We start from the raw sequence: 24,508 nt of genomic DNA, 5'->3' as shown, positions 1-24,508 counted from the left end.
GAGAGGCAAGAGGCGATGTAAGGACACAATAGTGACAATAAGAGTTGGACGGACTGACGGACGGGCAGTGTGGCAGCAGGATCATGAGAGTAACAGACAGACAGACAGACAGTGTGTTGCTGAGTGTGCACAGGGAGATTACCTGTTAGTGGAAAAGAGCAGGGAGGGGGGGGAGGGAATGTGTATGTGTCTGTTTGCATTCATGTGTTTGCAGATTTGTGTCTCTGTCGTTTTTTGACTGTGCTCTTTTTTTTTTTCTTTATGTGGGTGCTCACTCATGTGTACCTATATGTGCCGTGCAGATATCACAACTGTTGGGGCAAAGCTCTCTAAACCAAAAGTCTGACTCACTGTATTCAACGCTTTGTGATATCCTCCCTTTCATATTTCCGCTCTGACTGAAGAGTAAAAGTTTGCTCAGTTTAGCACAACTTTCTCTACTTGAGGTTTCTCTGGCACAAAAAAAAAAAATAGTGCAATGTGTCTGGATGTTTTCTGAGGACATGCTCAGATAGAATAATGCTCCGGATCAGCTTTTCTGTTTTTTTTTTTTTTTTAACAGATTGGGTATTCTGAGGTGCAAGGATGGAATGAGATTTGGAAAGCATTCACTAAAGTGTTTACTGTCTTCATGTGTCATCACCCAAAACGCAGTGTGTTGAGGTCAGGGAAGCTTCCCACATTGTGTTTTTCAGGCTTTCATTCCGACACGCATGAATTACACAACATTTACATGTGTGTGCATGTGTGTGCGCGTTCGTGTGGGTATATATGCATATACACATACTGTAAAAAAATGCACTTACTCATCCGTCACAGCAGTTTTGTATTCTTACCCTCCCACACACATCTTTCTGGAAATTATCTTCTCCGCTCCGCTGTTTGTCTTTTGTCTTTTTTCCTTCCCTGTCACAGGCTGCGACATCTGGCTCCTGTCCTCCCTTGTCCACATCAAGCAATGTGTAGGGGTGGCCAGTTGGGAAAAAAAAAAAAAAAAAAGTAAATAGCATCAAAAAAACACAGAAATGTCACCTGAGTAAAGCTGAGCCACCAAAGCGGAGGTGTAAATTAATCACTCAATTTATCAATTCATGTCGAACTACAAAATAGCCTTTGGGTGAAGACAGTACTTCTCTCTACTTTTGTGTAGGTGTTTGGCAGAGAGGTCCTTGCATGATTCACAGAAAATACACAACACTTGCTCAAAAGTATAAAACCAAAAGTATAAAAAACAAACAAACCAAAAAAAAAAGATTGTCTGTACTGTAAGATTAAGGAAATACCTTGAAATGCCAGATGTGTTTGTTTTTTGATTGATTAACCTTTTTTAATATTTAAAATGGGAAGGGTTAGTGGGCGACTGTGTTGTGATATTTTTAAAGCTTCCCAGTCACTGAGGCTATGCTTTTACCGCGATGACCAGTGACGCATGCTCTCCAGACTTGCGTCAAAGTGGAATTTCAGAAGTTTCACTATTGGATGTCTAATTAATTAACGGTAGCTCTGACCTCTGTGGGCTCTTTCTTTCATTTCTCTTTTGTCTTAGTCACTCACGGCTTTCTGTTAGACCATATAGGCATCTGTGTCCAGGGGCAAGTGGCAGAAGTTGCTTCAACCTAATTGTCTTTCTCTTCTCGTACTGTCCTCAAATGACTTTCTCTCTGTCTCAACTCTCTCCTCCCTCCCTCTCTCTCTCTCTCTCCCTCCCTCCCTCCCTCCTTTGCCTCTCTCTAGCTCTGCCCAGTCTCTGTCTCCGTCTGTAACTGTAGCCTGTGTTTTTCTCTCCCTCCCACTCCCTGCAACGTATAGATACTGCATTGATCAGACACACGCGCGCAGACACATGCACACACACACACTCGCACACACTGAGCCTCCCACTCCTTTCATCATTGATTCGCTCTGCTCTGCTCTGCTCTGCTCTGCTCTCTCTCCCCATTCTCTCTCTCCTTCTCTTTCTCTCACATACATACACACGCTCTCTCTCTCTCTCTCTCTCTCTCTCTCTCTCTCTCTACAGCGGCACTTGTTGAATTCAACCCTTGGAGAATAGAGAGAGGGGAGAGAAACAGAGAGAGATAATGACAGGGAGGCAGAGGGAGGCTTTGAGACACTGCTGGAACAGACAGTGAGCAGAGAGAATGGGGCTTTGGAGGATATAGAGATATAAGATAGGCTGGTGAAGACAGACAGGAGAAAAGTCAGTCAGACAGCACAGAGAATCATCTTTGAAAACAGTGGGAATGACACTTTAAGTGAAAGAGAGAGTCAGCCAGACGGAGTAACATCAGAGTGCTCTCCTTCCATCTCTGACTTCTCCTCGTCTGGCCTGGTCCAAGCTGCTCCTGCTCCTGCTGCTGCTGCTGCTGCTGCTGCTGGTGGTTGTGTATGCTGTGTGTGTGTGCGTATGTGTGAGTGTGTGTCAAGGCTCCATGGTGTGTCTCAACCAGAAGACTAGCTCACACAGGTCAGAACTGTCTGGGATCACAGTGAGCGCTTTTTCCCCTCTCGTGCATCCGTGCATGTGCCAGAGACTGTTAGCAGGGGGGAAAGTCGTGCGCTGGTTCCTCCAGGTGAGTGTTTGCATGCCAGAGTACACACAGTAATTTCCCCAATGCAGCCGGCGCTGTGTTGTGTTGTTTATGCATGCACACTTTTTTTTTTTTTTTTATGTAAGTAAGCCAGAGTGCATGTCTTGTCTGTATGGAGTGCTTGAAGTGGGAGTGAGAGAGAGAGAGAGACTGTGTGTAAGAGAGAGAGAGAGAGGCGGTGACATTTTTTTTCAGTTTGTATTCCTGGAAACTGTTCTGCAGCATTGCTCAATAATGAAACTAGTGCGTATATGTATGCGTGTGTGTGTGTGTGTGTGAGTGTGAGGGGGGAGGAGGTGGGGGGGGGGGATTCAGTGGGGGAGAGAAGAAAAAAAACAATGACACAAGGTTCAGGGAAGAAAAGAAGGTGTAAATATGGCTGGAGAATGTTACTGAGCAGGAGTTAAAAAAGAAAGAAAGAAAGAAAGGAAAGTTGATATCAAATCGTGTGCGAGTGAGTTTGGAAGGAGGGGACGCACACTGACGGAGGTGTGGAGTCGGAAAGATCGAGCGTAAACTCTTAAATCTGTGACATGACAAAAGGGATTGTATGGATCGTGTTCCCTCCCTCCAGCTGAGGAAAAAGTTGCCGTCATGGCCGACTTACAGGTCATCAGGGTCTGGAGGAGAATAGTGTTGTTGATGCACTTAATACAATAAGTGGAATGAGTGCTGGACAGGTTCCTGGAATTTAAAAACAACATAGCCTTAAGGTATTTCACAATGTTCTCATGTACAGTAGGCACACCATTGTATTCACTTTGTCTTTTCATTTTCTTTTTTTTCCCCTCTTCTTCTTCTTCTTCGCGTGGACTGACTTGACTCCTCCTTTCTCTCTCCTGCCTCGACTCTCTCACCCACCATCTCCGCATATCCATCTCTTTTTCACACACCTCTCACTTCTTCCTCAACTGTATTCATTTTCTCACTTCATCTCAACTCTATTTTCATTCTTGCTCTCCGCTTCTTTTAAGATTCTCTCAATTTTCCCTTCTCGCCTCTCTACCTCCCTCTGGCATGTCTTTTCATCTTTCACGCATTTTCTATTCACTCCTTTTTTATCACTGTATTTCTCTTCTCCAACGTCTTATCCATGCCTTTTTTTTTTTCTTTTTTTTTGTTACAGATGCCTCTCTCAGTAGCGGAGTCTGCAGTGAATATCTGAAACTCCATCTCCCTCCTCCTCTGCAGCCAACATGTCCCAGCTGCTCCATGTGGAGATCCCGAACTTTGGAGCCACAGTTCTGGGCTCCCTCAATGAGCAGCGCCTGCTGGGACACTACTGCGATGTATCCATCCTGGTCAAAGGTCGGTCGGCGGGAAATCTGTCAATTTTATACCGTTGACAGAACTTTGAAACTACACAAACATTTTTCATCAATATCCTCAACTTCTTTTTCTGTTCTCTGTTATTTCTATCAACCAGGTCAGGCATTCAAAGCCCACCGGGCCGTTTTGGCTGCCAGCAGCCTCTACTTCCGTGACCTCTTCAGCAGCTCCACCAAGACCCAGTTCGAGTTGCCCTCCTCAGTCACACCTGCTTGCTTTGAGCAGATCCTCACTTTCTGCTACACAGGGAAGCTAACAATGGCAGCTAGCGAACAGCTGGTGGTCATGTACACAGCTGGCTACCTCCAAATTCAGCATATAGTTGAAAGAGGCATGGACCTAATGTTCAAAGCCAACTCACCTCACTGTGACTCGCAAACAGCAGGGTCCTTAGAGGAAACAGGATCCGAACCGCAGAGTCCCTCTAATAATGGGAACGGCCTGGCGGTGGCCTCCCTGTTGGGGACCCAGGGCTGGTCTCCATCACTGCTCTTACCTCGTAAGATTAAACTAGAAGGGGGCGACCCGACACCGATGACGATAGCCTCCACGCAAAGCAAGATTTCGTCTTCAGAGCTGGGGAGCCGACTGGCGAGGGCCAGTTCGTTGTTCTACACGACGGCCGGGGGGAACCCCATCCCCGGTTTGCCTACTTTCCACCTTCAAGGGGCCACGGGAGGTGGAGCAGGAGCGGGAGTTGAGAGGTCCAGTCCGGGAGCGTCCAGCTTGCCCACCACTGACAGTCCCACATCGTACCAGAACGAGGACGAGGAGTTTGAGGAAGAGCCCTACGACGGGATCGCAGAGGACGCCTACAGTCATCTCTATGGACGTTCAACAAACCATTATGGAAGTGAGTGATCGTGACACACTGCTGCTTTTATTTTTAAAATCTAAAGAATCTTAAATGTTTTTCACCAATGAAAAACTTTTCTTCCATTTTGACCTTACTACAAACTTTTATGGCATGGTCTTTAGAACTCCGGCGAAAATAAAGATGTTTCAAGGAAAAAGTGGACAAATGCGGGAATGCTAACAAGACAGTCTCAATAGAGATTCTGCATCAGTTTTATCTTTCTGGTCATGTAAGGTCTGACTAAGTGCATCGCTTTCTCTGTTGCCCTTGGCTCAGATGGCCAAAATTCATTTGATATTAGAGCTTTCTAAAAGTGAAACTCTGCATGACTTGCAGAAATATATAACCATAAATGTAGGAGTTTTGTTGCTACTTGTCCAGACTTGTTATGTATTGGGCAAAAAAAAAAACTGATGCACATTCATTTCATCCCAGTTACATTATTTAATCTTTCATAAATCATGTATCCTGCGCATCTTGAAAAAAGCAGGATGTTGTGCCTCCAGTGTGTGTGTGGGTTCTCTCAGCATAAAGATAGCTTTATGGAGTTATGATTGGAGTGCATCGTGACTAACAACACACGCCTTATCACAGCTACAACAGCTGGTCTGTACTGCTTTTTGTTATGGTTTTTTTTTTCCTTCTTCTTCTCCATCATCTTTTTCAAACTGCGTGTACATTTGCCTACACATACAGGCACTTTCTATACTCCTATGTCTTTGTGTACGCCCATAAACACAAAGAGAAGGCACACGAGTGTAATCACAGACTCCAAATTCACATGTACGCACATGTATAGCCCCCGTTATCCATAGCATCCTGCAGCTCAAAGGCATCAGGCAGCTTTGTCAAATCCTAGAGTTTCAGATATTTATGAAATCCACTCTATCTGCAATCAGTCAGTGCACCCCAGGGTGACATTGTGGGATATTTGAGAACCATTCACATCCGTGCGTGTGTGTGTGTGTGTGTGCGTGCAGGAGCTGCGTGCATGTGCATACGCTCACAAGTCATCTTAGAGGTTACGGGGGAAACAATTTTGCGAGTAAGAACCTAACACCCAGCTTTGGATCTGTCCCCCTCCAAAACTCAAGTTGCTGATGCAGCGTCATGACTTATCTGGGATACATCTGCAATGCTCTAAAACATTTATGAAACACAACAAACTTGTATGAGATTACACCAACCTGCCTTACTAATTAAATCTCGCAGACGCTCTCTGAACAGGGGGATACAGGGGGGTGATGCAATGATATTATAATAACAATGTTTTTAGAGTTCACAGTTCACATTTATCTATTTTTATCGCATTTATCCTGAATCTTCTCTCTTCTCTGTGTTTGCCCTCATCAGTCCAGGACAAGCAAGACATGGCAGCGTTGCCCTTGGCTTTGGAGAACCGTAACTGTGTCTTGATCCGCCGGGACCTGGTGGCTCTGCCTGCAAGCCTCATCAGCCAGATCGGCTACCGCTGCCACCCTAAGCTCTACACGGAGGGGGACCCTGGGGAGAAGCTGGAATTGGTAGCTGGTAGGCACACAGCATGCTTCTAGACTTTGTTCACATTTAGGGTAATTTGAAACTCAGTAGCTTGGCCAAATCAAATTAAACTGATTTTGACAAATGAATGCAAATGGCTGGAGAACTCCATCAATGAAAAATTTGAAAATTAGAAAAAATTTGAAGCCATAAAATCAGTAAGTGGGGAAAGAGGTCATTGATTGTTGAGGAAAGCCACAACATTGTGACCTGCCTAATATCCTTTAATATCCATTGGATGCATGTATTCAACCTGCTCTTGGCCAGAAGGAGATTTCTGTCAGAGGTTAATCTCTGGTCATCACCATTCACGGTAACTTGACTCTGCAGCATTTGCGCTAAAGCATCTAATTAAAAGCCTTGGGTGAAACTGTGTACAACAGCCTTTTAGCCATGTTAAAGCCAGGGTAGAAGGAGGGTCAGATGATGTGCACGGTGTCATTTAGATTGACCTCTGTACATAAGTTCGACCCACGTCGGCCTGAAAGGGATAAAACAAAGACGCACGTAGAGTTTTTTTCTGCAGAGAGAGAGAGAGAGACGACTGTGACAGAAGGACAACCATCTCTGCAGTAGCCATCAATCAGGCCTTTATGGTAGAGTGACTAGACAGAAATCCCTTTGGAGTAAAAAGCATATGACAGAAAGGAGTTTGCCAGATGGCCCTTAGAGGGCTCTGAGAGCAGGAGGAAAAAGATTTTTTGGTATGATGAGACAAAACCCAACTCTTTGGTCTAACAGCCAGAAATTGCTCATGGCTGTCAGACCAGAGACTTTCAAAGGGAACAGGTACCGCTCAGCGTGTAGCTAATATTATTCCTTCAATGGAGCATGGCGAAAAAAAAAAAAAAGGAAAAAAAAAATTGAATCAATTTAATATTGAATCTTTTTCAGACAATAGAACAGAGTTGGTATGCTTCCCAGTCCACTTTACAAGGCCGGACACAATGATATGTGAACACGCAAGTTGTGGAAAAATGTTCAGACGCAAAACTTACCACATGGTGAGATTCAATCAAATCGTAATGTAATTGAATTGGAAACAGAATAGAACACAATGGGAACGTGTAATTCAGTTGTGTAGTCTGCATGTAAGACACAGAATACAATACGTCCATGTGAAAGAGATGGTATTGTACAGGAAGCATAACCAAGTAATTTAATAGTACGGTGCTTTCACTGCCTTCAACTTTGATCCCTTCCCCAATTTCTGATTCTGCGTTGGAAAGCTGAGGCTTTGTTTAACTCCATTACAGATGGCCTTGAACATGAATTTCAAATGTGGAGGGAGACTAAAAGTTGAACTGGGCTTTTGAGGCCGAAGAATGAAAAGACAAATCTCTTGTACAACTAAAAACGCGAAGTGGAATTTCCTCAGCAGACTTTTCTTTTTTCCCGACTACACAGGTACGCAGGTGTTCATGACTCGAGGCCAGCTGATGAACTGTCATCTATGTGCCGGTATCAAACACAAAGTCTTGCTCCGCCGTCTGCTAGCCACATTCTTTGATAGGTGAGTATAAAGACATGTAGAGCGAAAGAGAACAGTTTGTATTAGTCTTTAAGAAGCTACTGTAAAATTCCACTGCTGTGTATGACTCCAACACAACCGCAGTTGTCACAAACCAACTTTCACACTCCATCTGTGGCCATGTTGTGCAATGCGGTTAGTTGTGTGTGTGTGTGTGTGTGTTCCCCTGTTTGCCCACTTCCATGTGCCTATAGCTGACTCTGCCCCCTGGTGTTGACTCTGTGTCCTTGCAGAAACACTTTAGCCAATAGCTGTGGGACTGGGATCCGTTCTTCTACTAGTGACCCCAGTAGGAAACCTCTGGACAGCAGGGTCCTCAACGCTGTAAAACGTAGGTTGACTGTCCAAAAAGATTTCATGCATAAGACAAAGAGTTTCCAAAGAGAACCATTTGTCCACATGGAGTTTGCTTGTTTCTTTTCTCTTTTGCAGTCTACTGTCAAAATTTCAACCCTAACTTCAAGGAGAGTGAAATGAATGTGATCGCCGCCGACATGTGCACAAACGCGAGACGCGTCCGCAAACGATGGTTGCCCAAGATCAAGTCCATGCTGCCCGATGGCATGGAGGTGTACCGTGCGGGAATGGGCATGGGTGCTGCTGCTATGGGTCTGGGCCTGGCGCTGGGTGCCCCTCAGCCGGGGGTGTCCCTCCCCTTCGAGGCCGACTTCAAGACCCTAGAGCAAAGGTTGTATCCCGATCGTAAGGACCCTCTCAGGACTCACCCACCGCTGACAGAGGGCAGCCCTGGGTCCGGGGCAGCCGGGGCGGAGGCCGAAGGCGAAGGCGAAGGCGTCGTCCAGGAGGAACAGGAGGAAGACGAGGACGAGGCTGGGTTAGAAGGCGTAGATGGATCCCTGGGGGCGCCGACTATGATCCCGGGGGCCGAGGCGGGCAACTGTGGCGACACGCCGTCTGAGCAGGAAGTGGAGAGTTTTGGACAAGGTCTGAGGGTGAATGGACAGTGAATGTCCTTTTGGGCTGCCTCTCACTTTGTGAAAATCTGTTAAAAACACCACGTTTTCTTTTGCTTGCATCTCGTCCACCACTCTTTCTCCTCCTCTGTGCTTCCTCTACAGGAATTATCAGCACAAAAAAGCCGCGCTCGTAGATCCTACTAAAGGGGAAATTGGTCACACATGCATGCGCACACGTGTGCCTGTGTACGCACACATACTCGCTGATCATGGAGGCAGACACAGGCATGGCATTAGCGCATCAGGAAAATCAATGATTTCTCCTCCACCCTTTTCATCATCTATTCAGTATTTACTCAGTATTTCAACAACCGCAACTATATCACAAAGGCCCGATAGCAGAACAAATGGCCGTAATGATTCATGATTTCAGTGCAATACAAAAGCAGTCGCCGCTTTGTGGTATAATGGTTTGTAAAATGATTCCGTTTTCTTGAAAGGCTGCTTCTAAAAATAACCCAAGTAACCTTGGAAAAACCCCACAGTCTTAAAAGATCATCTTATTTTTCAGTATTTGACCACTTAACAATGATGTGTGTGATTATAATTAAGGGTCAAGTGCTGTTTTAGCACCACTAACAGAACATTTTTTGTTTTTATGGTAAAACAGCAACATCATTTTTATGATAAAGATGAGGAAAGGTTTTTTTTTTCTTTCTTCATCTTCATTTTTTCCGGGAAAGCTCTCCACAGTCTAACAAATAATCTATCACATGGAGTTGTTTTTTCATGCACATTTGCCCGTGACACATTGGATTAGATTGTCAATGTGATGCCTGTGTCTACTCCAGACGGTCCCTACCAACCACACACACATACACATACACACACACACACACACACACACACACACTTACAGAAACAAACACACATGTGCGCACACTTCCCACTTTATGATAGCCTTCAATATCTGCTCCAACGCATCGAAAAATACACCGTTCAGTAAAAGAAAGAAAACAATGCAACAATGCTTTTTAACTTTGAAAAGTCCTTTTAAACAACATCACATTCTGTCTTGGAGATACAGAGAGAGACATGAACAAGAACATGCACTAAAATCCAAGCTTGCATGCATGAATACAAACAGTGGATACAGAGAAATTACAGAAAACAACAACAGCAAAGCCACAAACCTGCATCTAAATAAGAAAACAGCTATTGTTGCCTTGAGATATGCCATTAATAACGCAAAAGAACGTTTGTTTGTGTTTTTTTGTTTTTTTATTTCTCACTGGGACATTTCTCAGAGACCTCAGTCTGACGCACGTTAGAACTGACCTGGGTTTGACCCGGGACCGACTGTGTTTGACACAGTAACTGATTGGATTTTTCTTTTTTTAAACTACGGAGCGTACTGTCACCATGGGTAGAGGAGACTGACTATATACATGGAGTAGTAAGAAGAAAGTGCACTACACCAAGTGGTAGAAGAAAACAAATGGCAGAGAGAGAGAAGCACTGTTTCACCTTGATGTGGTGGTGCGATGGGCACCAGTACTACATAGTCCTGCTTCCATCCTGTTTTATTTTTCCTGGAGGGGTTGGGGGCGGGTTTGCTGGGAGGGGGGGGTAAATTATTGAATAAAACTTCTAAGAGCAATTTCTGCTGGCTTATTGCATTTGCACTCAAAAAAAAAAAGGTTAAAGGTTGGAAACTAAGGAGTTTGGCTAAATACGACTGTACTAAAGACTAAAGACGGAGCGACCTGGAGGAGGATTCTTCCTCCAGGTCGCACTGGTTATTTATTAGATTAGAATTTTGTGGGAAATGGGGATGGGGGGATGGCACGAGGCAATGTCGAACAGCGACTTTAACCTGTATTTGTCAGTCATTTCTTTTCTTTCTTTTTTTTGTATATGTTTTCATGCTTTCTGCCACGCGTAAGGACATAGTCCAAAAAGCCTTTTCTTTGTTGTTTTTCGTACATTGATTTGAAGAGCTAACTCTGTTGTTGTATGTTTTCTTCATTTTTTTCTGTTCAGCAGTCAAAGCACATTTAATCATGAGATCAGATCATAAAAACAAGTGAACCCCAAAGTTATTTCAAGCCCACCACTGTTACGAAAAGTATGGCTACTTATGAAGTGGTTGAAAAATAAAAATTATTCATATTTTTTTATCTTAAAAAAATCTTCCATTGAAAGTGACACAATGAATGAAAGACAGAAAAGGAAATACAGTATATGCCCTTGATATATTTGATCTATTTGTTTATGTTTCAGTGCTGTGCCGCTTCAAAGGTTGGGCCAGATTATTTTCCATCTGTTGTCTGATGTATCTGGTTTTGGGTTCCTTTGGGGGGGAAGCTTTAAAAAAATGGCCCTGCACAAGAAACACAGGGTTAAATTTGCACTAGGTAATAATAATAATGACGTTTACAGTGTCTCTATTTTTTCTTGGGAGAAATGTGACCTGCCATAGATAAAGCAGGAGAGGCTGAGATGATGGATGAATGTAAACTGTAGCACTGCTGTGGTGAGGGCTCCAAGCCTTGATTGAATACGGTAAAATACGGAAACTCGTTTTTTTTATATATGACTTGCGCCTTTTCCTAAATTGTATACTCTGAGACATGGGCCATAACATAAATGAATCTCATTGTGGATGATGCTCTGACCTAAATCTTTAGTGATTGTGTGATTTTTGTTTTGTTTTTTTTGAACTGATGTGAACAGGTCTTCCAATGCGGCAAAAAAAAGGAGCGAGGTTCAAGTACAGGCTTTTATTATCATTTTTTATATATATATATCTATATTTATTTACCCCAACAGTTATGTACTGTATGTCTAAAATGTTGAAATGGCATGTGTTCACCAAACAGAAAGAGCCTGAAAATGACTGTAACGATAGACTTCAACAATTTACTTGATCTAATTTTTTTTTAATCCATAAAGCTTCAGTTCTCAAAGTTGCTCCTGTAAAGAAAATAAAGGTATTCTGTTGTTTTGTTGGAGCCACCACCTTAATTACTGGACTTTTGAGACGAGCCATGGTAAACAGTCTTCCCAAGAATTCATACGTATGTAATTACTGTAATCACTTTAGATTACAAAATAGCTTGCAACTTAATCAGGCCGTTGCCCCAAGAAAAGAGTAAATCCCTGTACTAAACTGTGCAGTGTTTTTCTCTCTTTCAGTGCACTATGAATCTGTTCTTTAGTTTTACTAAGATCTGTTTTACACAGGCTCTACTTTAACCTGTAGTGGAATTTTGAAAAGAGCCCAAATTAAAGTATTGCGTTAAAGGAGGGCTTGGGGGGGGGACTGATGCACTCCACAGTAGTGATAGAGGAGTGTGGAGCAGTGCCATAGACGAAGAGTGTGTGGGTGTGGATGTTCAGAGAACAACAAGACAAAGGACTGGTAAAATGCACACACTGACAGATTTTATTTTCCTTTAGTAAATCCTTGACATCCGCCCCCAGAACCTTTGCTCAATATATAATCTATGTAATACGATGATAAATCCACTTAATTTGACACTTTCTTTAGGGAGCAAGTGCAAGATTAATCTGAACATTATTATTGTACTTGGATGCATCCAACGGCTAATCCACAACAACCTGGACCCACTGGATCAAACATACAGAAGCACTTGATGCATTCACATTCTGTTTCATCCAGTCTGTGCACAGTATTTCATCTTAACTGCAAACATGTGTCCAATAAAAAAATCTAAAATACCAACCTTTTTTTTTTTCCCCAGAAAATATTTTCTTTCTTTGTTCTTTTTTTTCTCTCCTACTTAAAATCTTTTCTTGTGCAGGGTGAATTTGAACACGAATGATGATGTTGCACTAAAAAACAAACAAACTGAGAGCTTCTCAGAGAATGTCATGGCAAACCCTCGGGAGGATGAGCTGTGTTTTGAGGTGGCTGACAGAGAAAAGTCCCATGAAATGTATGTAAAGTTCTATATTGTCCTTGTGTCTTTAATTGAAAGTAATGTCTCCTTTTACGTGGAGACAAGGAGAATGGCACTGTTGGTTGAAAAGACCTATTTTTTTTCTTTGCAAATAAATTGTTACTCACTTTCTAAAAAAAAAAAAAAAAACTTACATAGTGCTCTGTTCATCCCCCATCACTGTAAAACTAATGGGCACCGTAGTTTTTGTTCCATTGAACTGTTTGGTCCTGGAAACAATACATTTATATGCAAAGAGACACTTGTATCATAAAATGCATGACACTCACTCTTAACACAATGAAACCTCTGATCTTTATGCACCATGTATTTTATGCTGAATAACTGTTGTCACTGTTTGCAAACAAAGACTGTGGAGTCTTGTAATGAGTAGGGTTGTATTTTTATCACACACCCTGGCCTTTTATCGAATGTGTAATCTCTTGTAATAATGACAGCAAAGTAGTGTTAAAGAGTGGGGTACGTATTAACTACCCAGTTGAGTATGCATTTGAACCTACCGCAGACTCAGAAAATGCACTAAAAGTTTATACAGTGTGTGTATGTTTATGTCCTTGAACATAATGCCAGCACTTTAGAACTACTTAGAAAAAAATGAGAGAAAGGAGAAAAACAGGAAGAGTGGCCAAGGGTTGGGTGAATGAGGGGGAAACTTTTAAAGCCATGTGTTCAGAGCGCTGACAATCAGAATAGGAACGAGACTCAAAGTGCACTATGGGAGATCTGACATGACTTGCTGTGCTCTTGCTCTTTGCTTTGTCTTTCTTCCAGCTTGCTTTGGTCTCTGCTCGCTTGCTCTCCAGAGTCGAGGGACATAATGATGTTAACCCCAGCCTTCTTAGTTATAAGTGTGTGTCTCCACGACAAGGACTGACTGATATATGACTGATACCTTGGTGCTTCGTGAACAGAGCTGTTCCATGTTGACATGGACCATATCTCTAATGCTCTGGTAAGCATGGGCCGAACTTGGTCCGAAGTCTGGGATTATGGGTAACCTCGATCTTGATGGGCGACGGCCCGTGCAACAAAAGAGGATCTTATCATGCAACCCTACACTTTGATCATGGTGATGTTCTTCACTATCAACAGGGCTTGGACCAGGCAAACTGGGATGGGACAATTTCAGTGTTGATACTGCTTTCTGTTTAAAAATGACAAACGTTAAAATGTTTATGCGCCTTCTGACTCAAGCATCAATAATATATACAACAAAAATGCAAGTTGCCACTTTTGATGTTGCGTAAAATCTACCTTTCATTCCCATCATGGTATTTGCCACCACCAGTTTCAGTTGTGTAGTCCAAGAGTACCTGATTTCTTTAAATGCAATACAGAAAAATCTGCTTTCTAATAAAAGTCCTTACTTCACCACACACTGTCCTTCTCTTTCTTGTGCCTCAGTATGAACCTTAATTCTTGAACATAGCTGTGTTTCCTGAGCAGATTGGCCACCTTCAGGGTTTTGTTAAGCGCTGACTCCCAAATGCCAGTGAAAAAAAAAAGGATCCTGTTTGAATGTAACCCCAGGGGTGAGAGGCTTTACAGAGTTGTATTGTAGAAATGCATTAGTGTGTTGTAAGGAGGTGCCAACAGAGGAAAAGTAAAATGTCCATTCCTAGAGTAAGTGCTATTTTATGGTGAAATGCTCATGAAATTAAGGATGATACATTTTGCTTAGGGATTCACTCGGATTCCCTCAGAGACTATTGGGGCTCTCTGCACAGCCAGACATTTCATTTCATGTGGAAACTGCAGACTTTAACAGACCTCAAATTTGTGATCCAATTATCGCACTTAAAAAAAATTCTCACTGGCAGAGTGAGAACTTCTGGGGAGATAAATGTGGGGGAAAAAATGAGATGTGATTTCAAATTGATCTAAATTAATTTACTGTGAGGGGTTAATTTCAGAAGAAAAGAGATGGAAAAATAGGAAACATTTTCTTGTTGTTGTTTATAGGCTTGAATTGTCATAATAATTAAAAAATATCATACACCAGCAGTCTTACATTCAGATTCATACTAAATAGGCTATAGAAAAGGAAGTAATGGAATAGATCAATCATGCCATATGACAGCATTTAACAATATGTTGCGACTTGAGGGGAGGGGTAATGATTTTTTTCCCCAGCTGGATGGATAAGTAATAGACCGGGTGTATACTTGTTTTAGTTTGTAATCTTAGGTCAATTATATGTATATAAAACCATATGCTATTATTTGTAAACAACATAAACATTATATTGTCCCCATTTTGTGAAGGAGGTTTAGTTCACCAGCTCAGTTGTTGTGGTCTCTGTGCTCCGGCATCGATTTGTCATCCTACGTCGCTGTGACGTAGCTTTCTTCACCAAAATCGCGCCGCGGCGTGTGTCCAGCAGTGCTCACAGTCTAATGTGGTTCTGTGGAAATTTGTCTCAGATACGCAGTGAGAAAGGAATAGACTAAGACAACAGCACGCTTGGAAGAGTAACAACTCCTGTCCCTCACCATGAGTGACGACGCAGACTCACCTCCCGAGAGGGAAATGAAGGTAAGCTCTGTTATCCACAAGTTCTGTTGACAGGTTAGCATGCCTGAGCTAATGTTTGCTAGCGCCTGTCCCGTTCACCTTCCGTGGTTTTGGTTAGCCTAGCGTTAGCTGCTAAGCTACCTGGTCGAGTTAATGTTTTTAATTGGCTTAACCTGGACATAAAATGTATTTTCAGAGCCGCATTTAAATACTAGACACGATTAAAAGCCAAGACTTCCGTAAAAATGTAAAAGACTTGCGATAAAGAGCATTTTAGGCAACTTATACCCTCTCGGTTTGTAACGTTATGCTAACACGATGCTAATTAGCATTTAGGTTAATGTGCCTTTTGACAGTTGAATGTCATCTTAACTTTAGGTAAATTGTCAACTTCCTGTGCTCGTACAATTGCGACGAACAGTAAATGTGCTTGTACCGTACTGTACACTTAGCATCTTTACTGTAGCCAACATGGTGCGATCCATTACAGCTGTTTTCCCTGAGATGTTAACTTTAGATTTCAGGCTGCGCACCTGTGGTGGCATCAAAACTTACAAAGTCCACTCGACACGACAGTAATCAAATATTTGTACACACAGGCTTGTGCAGTGTGTGGGTAAATGAAGCTGCCTTTTATTCTCCAGCCATGTCATGCTGTCAAACAATATTCAGTATATTATTGTTCTTCTTGTATAGTTAAAGCTGCATTTATTATTCAACCCAAATAGGGTAGTAGTTACTGCTATTGCTATTTGGCATGTATTGTAGGTGTCTTTGCTGTTGTCTGCTGCTGTAACCCTGTACATTTCCTCATCGTGGGACAAATAAAGGATTATCTTATTTTATATCAGTATACAACCAGTAACTGATCACTAACAATGCTTGTCTTCTTGTTGTAGGATTTTCAGTTTCGTCAGATGAAGAAAGCAAGAGTTTTTGACCCCCCTGAGGATTTACCAAAAGACAGATCTAATCTGCTGACCGTCTCAAATAAGTTTGGTTTAACTTTTGTCGGACTCGACAGAACATTTAAAGTTTACCTAACTCGAGATATACTGGCTGCTGATAAAGTCGATGGCAACGCCAACGAAATAGGTATGAACATAACTCTTTTATACTTATGCATTGCTCTTTTTTCCAGTGTCGCTTTGAAAGCATTATTCATTTAAGTTCCTCTCAGCTGTCTTTCCCAGAATTCATTCATTTTTTTCTTTACATTCCAGTCAGTGGGATCGTGCCTTTGGCGGAGGTGACTGTGGAACAGATTGTGCACAACTTGGCTCTCAGTTGTGATGAACTCACTCTGTCGGTGTGTGGCATGTCTATGGGGGCTGGTTTGTCCCTCACATTTTATGATGTCCGGACCTTCATTAACAAGGTAACCACCTCATTTATTTTATCTCATGTGCCATTGTGTAAGGCACACATCATGCTTATTTTAGATTCTGCTAGAGGACTTTATGATGAACACAAAGATAGAAAATAGATTTGTCACCTTTGCTGTACTCTGCGCAGATGCGAGGCTCCAGGTTTCTAGATTACTGTATTACTGCAGTACTCCACTGAGTAACTGTCCAGTACAGAGTAAGCACTGACTGAAATGAACAGGGAAATTGCTGATCTGCTATCTGCTAAAAATGCTCTGAGTGCTCCACACAGTAGACCAATTAAGAGCAGGAAATGCCTGACAGAATAACTACAGCTGAACAATATGCCAAAAAAAAAAAAAAACTCATGTTGCAATTAATTTTGGCAGATGTTGGGATGGCGATATGAGTTGCAATTTCGGTTGGAATGATTGTTTTGTATTTAATTTCCACAGATTTTTTAAAAATGATGATGATCGTGATTTTTGTTGGGACTGTGGAGAATATGATTTGTGGGCTGTTGTGGCATCTCTCTGCCACCGTGATGCTTTTGGTGCCAACAGTGTTGTTACACATTTTAAATCTAAAGAAAATCAGCTTCTGCCATTTTGGATATTGTATTTAGCCATATTGCAATTTGAATTTTATTTCATTTACTTACACGTCCTTAAGACAGAGCCTTATATAATTTACTTTTTTTTTGTCTTCCAACTGTGTGTATCATGTGACTAGTTAGCAGTGTGAGGATATTTTGGGAAACCCTCACCACTGCAATTTTCAGATTTACAAATTTCCTTTTAATTTGACGACTTCCCCTACCCCTCTATCAACTGTCCTCGTGTCTAACAGATTTAACCACCTGTTGATTCTCTTTTATTTGTGTTTTTCCAGGCGAGACCACAGAAGTTACCTTTTGCATCACTGCAGCCGGCCGTTCCCCCGGGCACTGTTGTGCAGGACCTGAAGTGGAATCCCGCACAGGCCTCCACTCTGGCTGCCTGTCTGTCTGATGGCAGTATGATGGTTATGGATGTTACTGACATTGCCAGAGTGCAGGCTGAGCTACCTGCTCACAGCGGCATCACATGCAGTAAGTCAGACTTAATGCAGCTGTTGAGTTTACCTGTTCTCCATGTCTCCCACCGTGGCTCAGATACAGTTCATGTGCTTTTGTTCCACACAGTTTGCTGGAGTCCAAAAGGAAAACAAGTCGCTGCAGGAAAAATGAATGCCACAGTCAGTCAGTACACACCAGTGAGTGAATCTAATACACTGTAATCAAAAATGAAATGGTTGTTGCTCACTGGAAGCTGCAGCATCCAGTAACTGACAAGATGAATAACTGATTTTCTCCTCTGTTCTAAAGGCACTAGAAGAGAAGAAAGTTATTCCCTGTCCACACTTCTACACTTCCTCCCCCGATGAGGCTGTCAAAGGTAAGATGGACAACATGCATGTAAAATTAAATTTGGTCTGTGATGTATGTATTGTACTATTCTGAGATATTATTGGCATAAGAATGTGGAGGAGGAGTTCATCTGTCATCAGTATGTAACATATTCTGATTTACTTGCATTTTACTGTTGCTGCTGTGCTTAAATCTTGCTTCTTCCCCTATTGTCTCTCACAGCTCTGGATGTGCTGTGGCTGAAAACCTTTGTGTTTGCAGTGGTGTATGCTGCAGCAGATGGGTCCCTTGAGACCCCTCCTGAGTTAGTGTTGATCTCCCTCCCTGTGAGTGTGCTCTCTATCCACGTAATTCACCTAATCACATTTGGATTTTTGTCAGGTTGCACTCACTGCAGTCTTCAATGCTGTCTTTCTCTTGGTCTCAGTAGATAAACGGTACCATGTAGACTTTTTCTTTTTGAAATTCTCCCGAATTTTACCTGAAGGTCAAATTATCCTTCTGTATTGTAGTGTTTTTCTGCAGTGGCTCTGTGGAAACACAGAATCTCCTACTGCAATTGTACATGCTCATCATATGTAATGTTATTTCACTGGGAATGTACATGCAAGCAATTACTAAACCTAAAAAGTAACGTCTTATTATACAAGTGTGTATTTCTGTTTTATATATAAAATGTAGCTTTTATATCAGTGGGCAGCATGTGAAAGTATATATTTCTCAGTGTCAGTTTTATGGTAATGATGAAATTATCAAGCAGCTAAGATATTCTCCTACCGAACAGAAATGTCATTAGTTGTTCTGTCCGGGTAATGCAGTAAAATAAACAAATGAATGTGACATGGTGTCATTTTTTTCAATTTCAATTATTTTTCACAGAAAAAGGATGAGAAAATGGAGACAAAGTATGTGAACTTCAGTGACTTGGTGTATGGCAGCTGCACTGAGCGACTGCACCACTACTTCCTCAGCCATGTGGAGGACTGGTAAGACTGATTCAGCGCCTCTGTTTGTTTCACTATAATGTCATGTCAAGTTGAAATAACATTTGGTTTTGTTTTTCTGTTTTATCCAGGGACCTTGTGTTTGCAGCGTCAGCAGCTTCCATTGAGGTCAGCGTCATTGCCAGACAAGACGACAAGGTACGCAATTAAGGGAAAAGCTGAAGAAGATGTACATCTGAATAACACATAGTTTCAATATAGATGGAAATGAAAGGTGCTTCTCACTATGATGGATGGTGGACATTTTAAATGCTGTGACTGGTCTAAACTATCAATTTGAATGGAAAACACAACATTATAATTGTCTGAGATACTTTAAAGGATCAAACAGAATTACATAACTGCTTCATAAAGTTTGTCTCACTCTCAACACTTCTCCTTTTTAAATCATTTAGGCCAGCAGAGCTCTCCCTGCTACAGTCAACAAAGCTAATACTTAACTAGCCCATGTGATGACAGTTAGGACAGCCTCTGGATATGCTCAAGGTTTTTTTTTAAGTGCTGTATTAGTTCTGCACTGCAAAACACAGAATGTTATCTTGTTTGTAGCGTTAAATCAGTTGTGGGCTTCTTTTTTTGAAGTCGACTTAAGTTAATCAAAAATAAAAACAGAATATCTGAAATTCTGATGCGCTGTGGCTTTCAATGCTGACAAAGTGGTGTGAGGAAAACTCATTAAATGTCCATAAACAAATGACCACAAATTATTGTCTTTTTTAGATCTGGGAACTCTGGATCCTGGAGGACGCGAGTCGGGCTGAGCTCCCCGTGACCGAGACAAGTGACGACACTCTGCCCCTTGGCTTAGCCATTGACTACACCAGCCAGCAGGAGATACACATCAGTAAGTGGATTAGTCTTTTTTTGTGTCCTCTCTTCACCTGTTTGATCTACCCTAATGTGGGTTGTTAAACGTTTTTAGTCAATCTCGTGGCAGAGTTCTGCCAGAGCCCATTTCATACAAGGCAAAGTTAGTTTACTGTTAACCCCATACTTTATATTTCAGCTAAATCAGTGAGTGTGACTACTTTATGACAGTGTTGGGTTTAAAGGATTTGTTGAGAGAAGTGTTACGATTTGACACACTGCAAGTCAAAAGACAGGCACCAACAATCTTGTTATTTATCTGTGACCAGTTTATGGATTGCATATCTGAAAAGCATACCACATCCCAATATAAACAATCACTGTCTTGTATAAAACCAGACATACTGTCACAGCAGAGGTTTTGCTATGATTTCTGACTAGCGTGTGTGCACCCATAATCCAACATGACATCCTCCTTGCAATTTCCATAGATATATCTTATTGTCAACACTGCCATCAATCCAATATAGTGTTGCATGTCTGCGATGATGATCCCCAAGTGCTCTGGGTTTTTTGGAGAACAGTTAAATGAAAGTCACATGGCGTGCGGTGAAAAGGAAACCAGTTTAACCAGTGATGCTCTCCAGCCCACTGAGCTTGTTAAAATGAGTACACATGTTAAGAGTATTTCATATTGAGAAGGGTAAAACATACAGTGGGGTCCCACATGGAGAAGTGGGCTCAGACTTTTGGACCCTTTTGTATGTTTTTCTGTCTCTTTAAAAAAAAAGAAAAAAGAAAAAGTTCAAAGCGCGGTGGCTTTCTCGGTTTGCCTTGTCAGACGTGCACAAACTAATGGTGTCTGTGGCGTTCAGTTGTTTTTATGGCCTATTAAAGATTTTCACTAATGGAAGGGCAGCCAGGGGGTGTCGTATTTAAGCCAACTTTCAATTTCAAGTTTCTCTGTGCATACAGCATCCACTGCAGTGTTTTATTGCAGCATGTGTAAAGAATAGTGATAAGCTGCCGTCTCAGTACACTGTTTTATCCTAACTGGCCCCAGTCTGTCAGACATTCACGTAGAGCTGCTATTGCTGTCTAGTCACATCTCTCCCTGCTCACTCTAAGAACTCCCTCACCATCGAGAGAGGGGGAGAAGGAAAAAAAAAAGGAACCTGCAATTTGAGCAACATTTCTGACATGATTGTAGTCTGATCAAAACCTTTATCCGAAGCGAGACATTAGATAGGGAAAGCGAAGGAAAAGTAACGAGAGCGTTATCTGCGGAGGAAAAAAAAAAAAGGCACTCATTAAAATGGCTCAGACAAGCTGGAGGACCACAACAAACAACAAAGCCCAGACAATCCTGTTGCAGAATGCTGATGAGGTGTACCGTGTGCCTCTCCCTTCTGTTCACTCTCTATTTCACCCTCTATCTCGTTGCGTCTCCACTATCTTCCAAAACTATGGTTTCATAACCGAGATGAAACAAAACATTAGACGTGGTATTTTTGTGTTCTTTGTTCCCTGCTTTTTGTATTTGTTTTGTGTGGAGAACTCAGGATCACTGTGTCTCTGGAAAGATAATATTTGCTTGAATACCGTATTTCTACATGTATAGTGCGCATGGAGTTGTGTGTTCGTGTGTGTGTGTGGGTCTATATAGCTCTGCTAGACGGAGGCTTACATTTCTGCAGACGGTATACTAATGTGCTGTCACAGTGACAGGAGGAATATACAGCAGATGCAAATGTAGGATAATAGTCAGTGGTAATTAATGAAACAATGAGATGCGCCGAGAAAGAACAGTCAATGCTGTGATTCCCTGATGGCAGAGAAAGTTGCACTTGAAGAATAGTTTAAGATGTGAGGCGCGTACGCAGGGAGAACAAAGAGGACAAAGTGTTCACTATACATGACTATACTGACTTATCTGAAATGACTGGTATCCGCTCTGACTAATGCATCTTTAATTTGGGCTGTGAATACTCGGTTTCATCATTTAAATGTTGCTTTAGACTGGATTTTGCCATTTTCGTCTGCAGCCCACAGCACACTGCGTGATTTTTGGAAAGTGCATGAAAGTGGGTGTGAAGAGCAGGAAAGAGTTTCAGGGTTTGGCAAGAAAAGTAATGCGGCGGCCTGATTTTTTTTTTTTTTCCAACCAAATGAGGCATCTTAGGAATGTTGTCTTTGTACATGACTACAGTGTGCCTTTCTCAGCTGAACACTGGTTGCTTATTATAACCACTGGAAGGCAGAACGAGCCAAGGTAAATGTGATAAATCCAGCACCAACTTAGCGGCTTTGAGCTCAAATGCCATCAACACTTTAATGATTAAAGTGACAAACCACATTTTGTCATTATGAGCAGAGAAAGCACAGAGAGCATCGCTTCTTTTGTGCCGTGGTGTGAGTTGGAAGCACAGAGCCATGCTGAACGCTACATATTTTCACACATGCAGAGGTCTATCGGTGCCCAGTGTAGATTGCACAGGGATATATAACTCTTTCTGTTTGCAAAGTTTCCACCCCTGAGAGCTGTAGTGATCATCCCTGATTGGCTGATCTGTGGAAAGTTGCAAAATATGTTCAAGAAGGAGGAAGTTTGGAGGATGATGGACTGTGTTTATATGTGGCTGACAGTTATGTGTTTGGTTTGTTTTGTGAACTTGTAATGAACCTATTATTAGTGTTTTTTTCTCTATATGTAATGTATACTATTTTTCTCTGAATGTCTTTTTTCTGACTGTTTATTTTCCCTCTTTCCACCCTCTCAAAGCTGATGAGAAGACCTTACCCCCAGCGCCCACTATGCTAATGCTGTCCACAGAGGGATTACTCTGCCCATTTGCTCTGCTCAACCTCAATCCTGGGGTTAAGCAACTGGTCTCACCCCCCAACCCCCTTCCCTTGGAGGGAGAGAGACTGCCCAGGCCAGGTAAGAAAGGCTGTGAATTCAATTTTTGTCTAAAATGTATTTTATATGATATGATGTCCTGGTTTTTATTTATTTAGCGAATGCAAAGTCTTTCAGCCAAGCAGTTGCCTCCTGATTTGCTGTGTGGAGGGTGACCAATACTCCTCTCAGTCGTTGGAGAGGGCAGGTGTGGGGCCATAATGAGCAGACTTACAGTACACCTTACATGTTGTCTATTTGTTTCTGAAGACTTAGTCTTTTGTTTTCTAACTACAAATGCACTAAAATGTTTTGTGTTATTGCTGTTTACCTCATTGATTAAGGCCTATAAGCTGTTTTGATTTGTGACTCGTGACTTGTTTTGATGTAGCAGTGATGAGAGCACAAAACTACAAAAGAAAATGCTATTAACTGACAATCATTTTTTATTTTCATTTTCCTGTTTCTGTTGCTGGGATGTTGTGAGCCTGTGAGGAGTTTTTTTTTTTTATCTAATGATTTTCCTGCTGTTTTTCACTTTCATAGTCTGTCAGATTTATTGAATGAGACCGGTTGTTTTGATCGTTAAGTCAGCTTTGACTAGACTGAACTTTTTCTATGAAAAGAAAACCAGTGTTTTTTACCCTGTCAAACTCATTCAGGGAGAGGGTCAGCAACATTTGTGCAGACTCCTTTGAAGTCCGACAGAAATGTAGTTGTTAGCACTTAACCAACCATGAAAATGTGGACTTATTCTTTTCCTCTAAGGGCTAATTCAGTTGCTGCCAGAATTAGATATGACACCTTATTTATTTTCTGTTCACAGGTTCTTTGGCAGTCCAGCCGCCCAAAGTTGCTGCCTCCATCCCATCTGCCCCGGCCACATTCCCAAACCTCGGCCTTACTTCGGCAGCTGCGTCCACTCCTCCGGCTCCTGCTGCCTCTTCCTCCGCTGCTCCGTTCAGCATCGTCCCCACGGCCCCCGTCTCGTCGTCGTCGTCGGGTTTCACTTTCTCGGTCCCATCGACCTGCGCCAACTCAGTCACTCCAGCTTTCTCCCTGGGGGGTCCCACACCTTTTGGCTCAGGATCCTCAGTCTTCTCCTTTGCCTCCAAACCTCCCTCTGACACTCCCTCAGCACTTTCAGCGTTTTCCTTCAGCACACCTTCCATCAAGCCACCGGCAGTGACAGCCCCAGCTCCGGCTCCAACGCCACAGACCATTGCCGCTGCCTCCCCACCTACAGTGAAATTGAATCTGAATGAAAGGTACTGAACTATTGCATATTAGATTATTCTGACTGACACGTTGAGGTTTATATATTTACTTTTGAATGTATCTGATGTTTCCTTAGGTTTTCAGCACTGGAGACCCCAGCTCCAGCCTCGGGCCCACAGTCTTTCTCCTTCAGTTCTCCACAGCCGAAAACTGCTGTCTCCACTTCAAGTGCTTTGACCGCCACGCCACTCTCAACCACTAAGCCCCCAGCTGTACTAGGTGAGGAAGTCCTGACTCACTCTCTTCCCTTACCTGTTAAACTGTACATAAGGACTGCAACTCTAATATTGTTGCTTGTGCCTCAGCTCCAGTGCGTCCAGTTCAGACCAGCACGCCACCCACAGTTGTCCAGAAACCTACTCCTGCCGCCCAGGGCCGTGTCCAAACTCCACAGGTCCCGATTGTTTATTATTGTCTTTTTTTTTTTATTCAGCCGGAATTATGCCAAAATATAAACATGTCAATTTTAGGGACACACTGAA

General features: G+C 42.3%; 2 protein-coding genes across 4 annotated transcripts in view; both read left to right on the top strand.

Moving 5' to 3' along the window:
- nacc2 (NACC family member 2) overlaps window positions 1–14,123 on the top strand; it is a 31,293-nt gene extending 17,170 nt beyond the window's left edge. The window contains exons 1-7 of one of the 2 annotated variants that reach the window (XM_085793295.1): window positions 1,817–2,573; window positions 3,718–3,899; window positions 4,018–4,773; window positions 6,130–6,306; window positions 7,723–7,828; window positions 8,080–8,177; window positions 8,279–14,123. In XM_085793295.1, the coding sequence (XP_085649421.1) occupies window positions 3,788–3,899; window positions 4,018–4,773; window positions 6,130–6,306; window positions 7,723–7,828; window positions 8,080–8,177; window positions 8,279–8,814 (1,785 nt within the window). In that variant the 5' untranslated portion in view covers window positions 1,817–2,573; window positions 3,718–3,787 and the 3' untranslated portion in view covers window positions 8,815–14,123. Of the gene's footprint in view, window positions 1–1,816; window positions 2,574–3,717; window positions 3,900–4,017; window positions 4,774–6,129; window positions 6,307–7,722; window positions 7,829–8,079; window positions 8,178–8,278 lie in introns of those variants that run through there. The other variant, XM_085793294.1, reaches the window with a different exon arrangement.
- A 962-nt stretch (window positions 14,124–15,085) lies between these two features.
- nup214 (nucleoporin 214) overlaps window positions 15,086–24,508 on the top strand; it is a 31,110-nt gene continuing 21,687 nt past the window's right edge. For both annotated transcript variants that reach the window (XM_085793288.1, XM_085793287.1), the window contains exons 1-14: window positions 15,086–15,284; window positions 16,163–16,358; window positions 16,487–16,641; window positions 17,522–17,720; window positions 17,814–17,884; window positions 17,997–18,066; window positions 18,261–18,364; window positions 18,918–19,024; window positions 19,114–19,180; window positions 19,763–19,886; window positions 22,632–22,790; window positions 23,575–24,016; window positions 24,103–24,245; window positions 24,332–24,420. In XM_085793288.1, the coding sequence (XP_085649414.1) occupies window positions 15,243–15,284; window positions 16,163–16,358; window positions 16,487–16,641; window positions 17,522–17,720; window positions 17,814–17,884; window positions 17,997–18,066; window positions 18,261–18,364; window positions 18,918–19,024; window positions 19,114–19,180; window positions 19,763–19,886; window positions 22,632–22,790; window positions 23,575–24,016; window positions 24,103–24,245; window positions 24,332–24,420 (1,968 nt within the window). In that variant the 5' untranslated portion in view covers window positions 15,086–15,242. The remainder of the gene's footprint in view (window positions 15,285–16,162; window positions 16,359–16,486; window positions 16,642–17,521; window positions 17,721–17,813; window positions 17,885–17,996; window positions 18,067–18,260; window positions 18,365–18,917; window positions 19,025–19,113; window positions 19,181–19,762; window positions 19,887–22,631; window positions 22,791–23,574; window positions 24,017–24,102; window positions 24,246–24,331; window positions 24,421–24,508) is intronic.

Source organism: Trachurus japonicus, chromosome 12 (assembly GCF_045865225.1).
Source record: "Trachurus japonicus isolate A0001 chromosome 12, Traja_1.0".
In the NCBI taxonomy this organism is placed as follows: Eukaryota; Metazoa; Chordata; class Actinopteri; order Carangiformes; family Carangidae; genus Trachurus; species Trachurus japonicus.
This window is presented reverse-complemented; position numbering and strand designations above follow the sequence as displayed.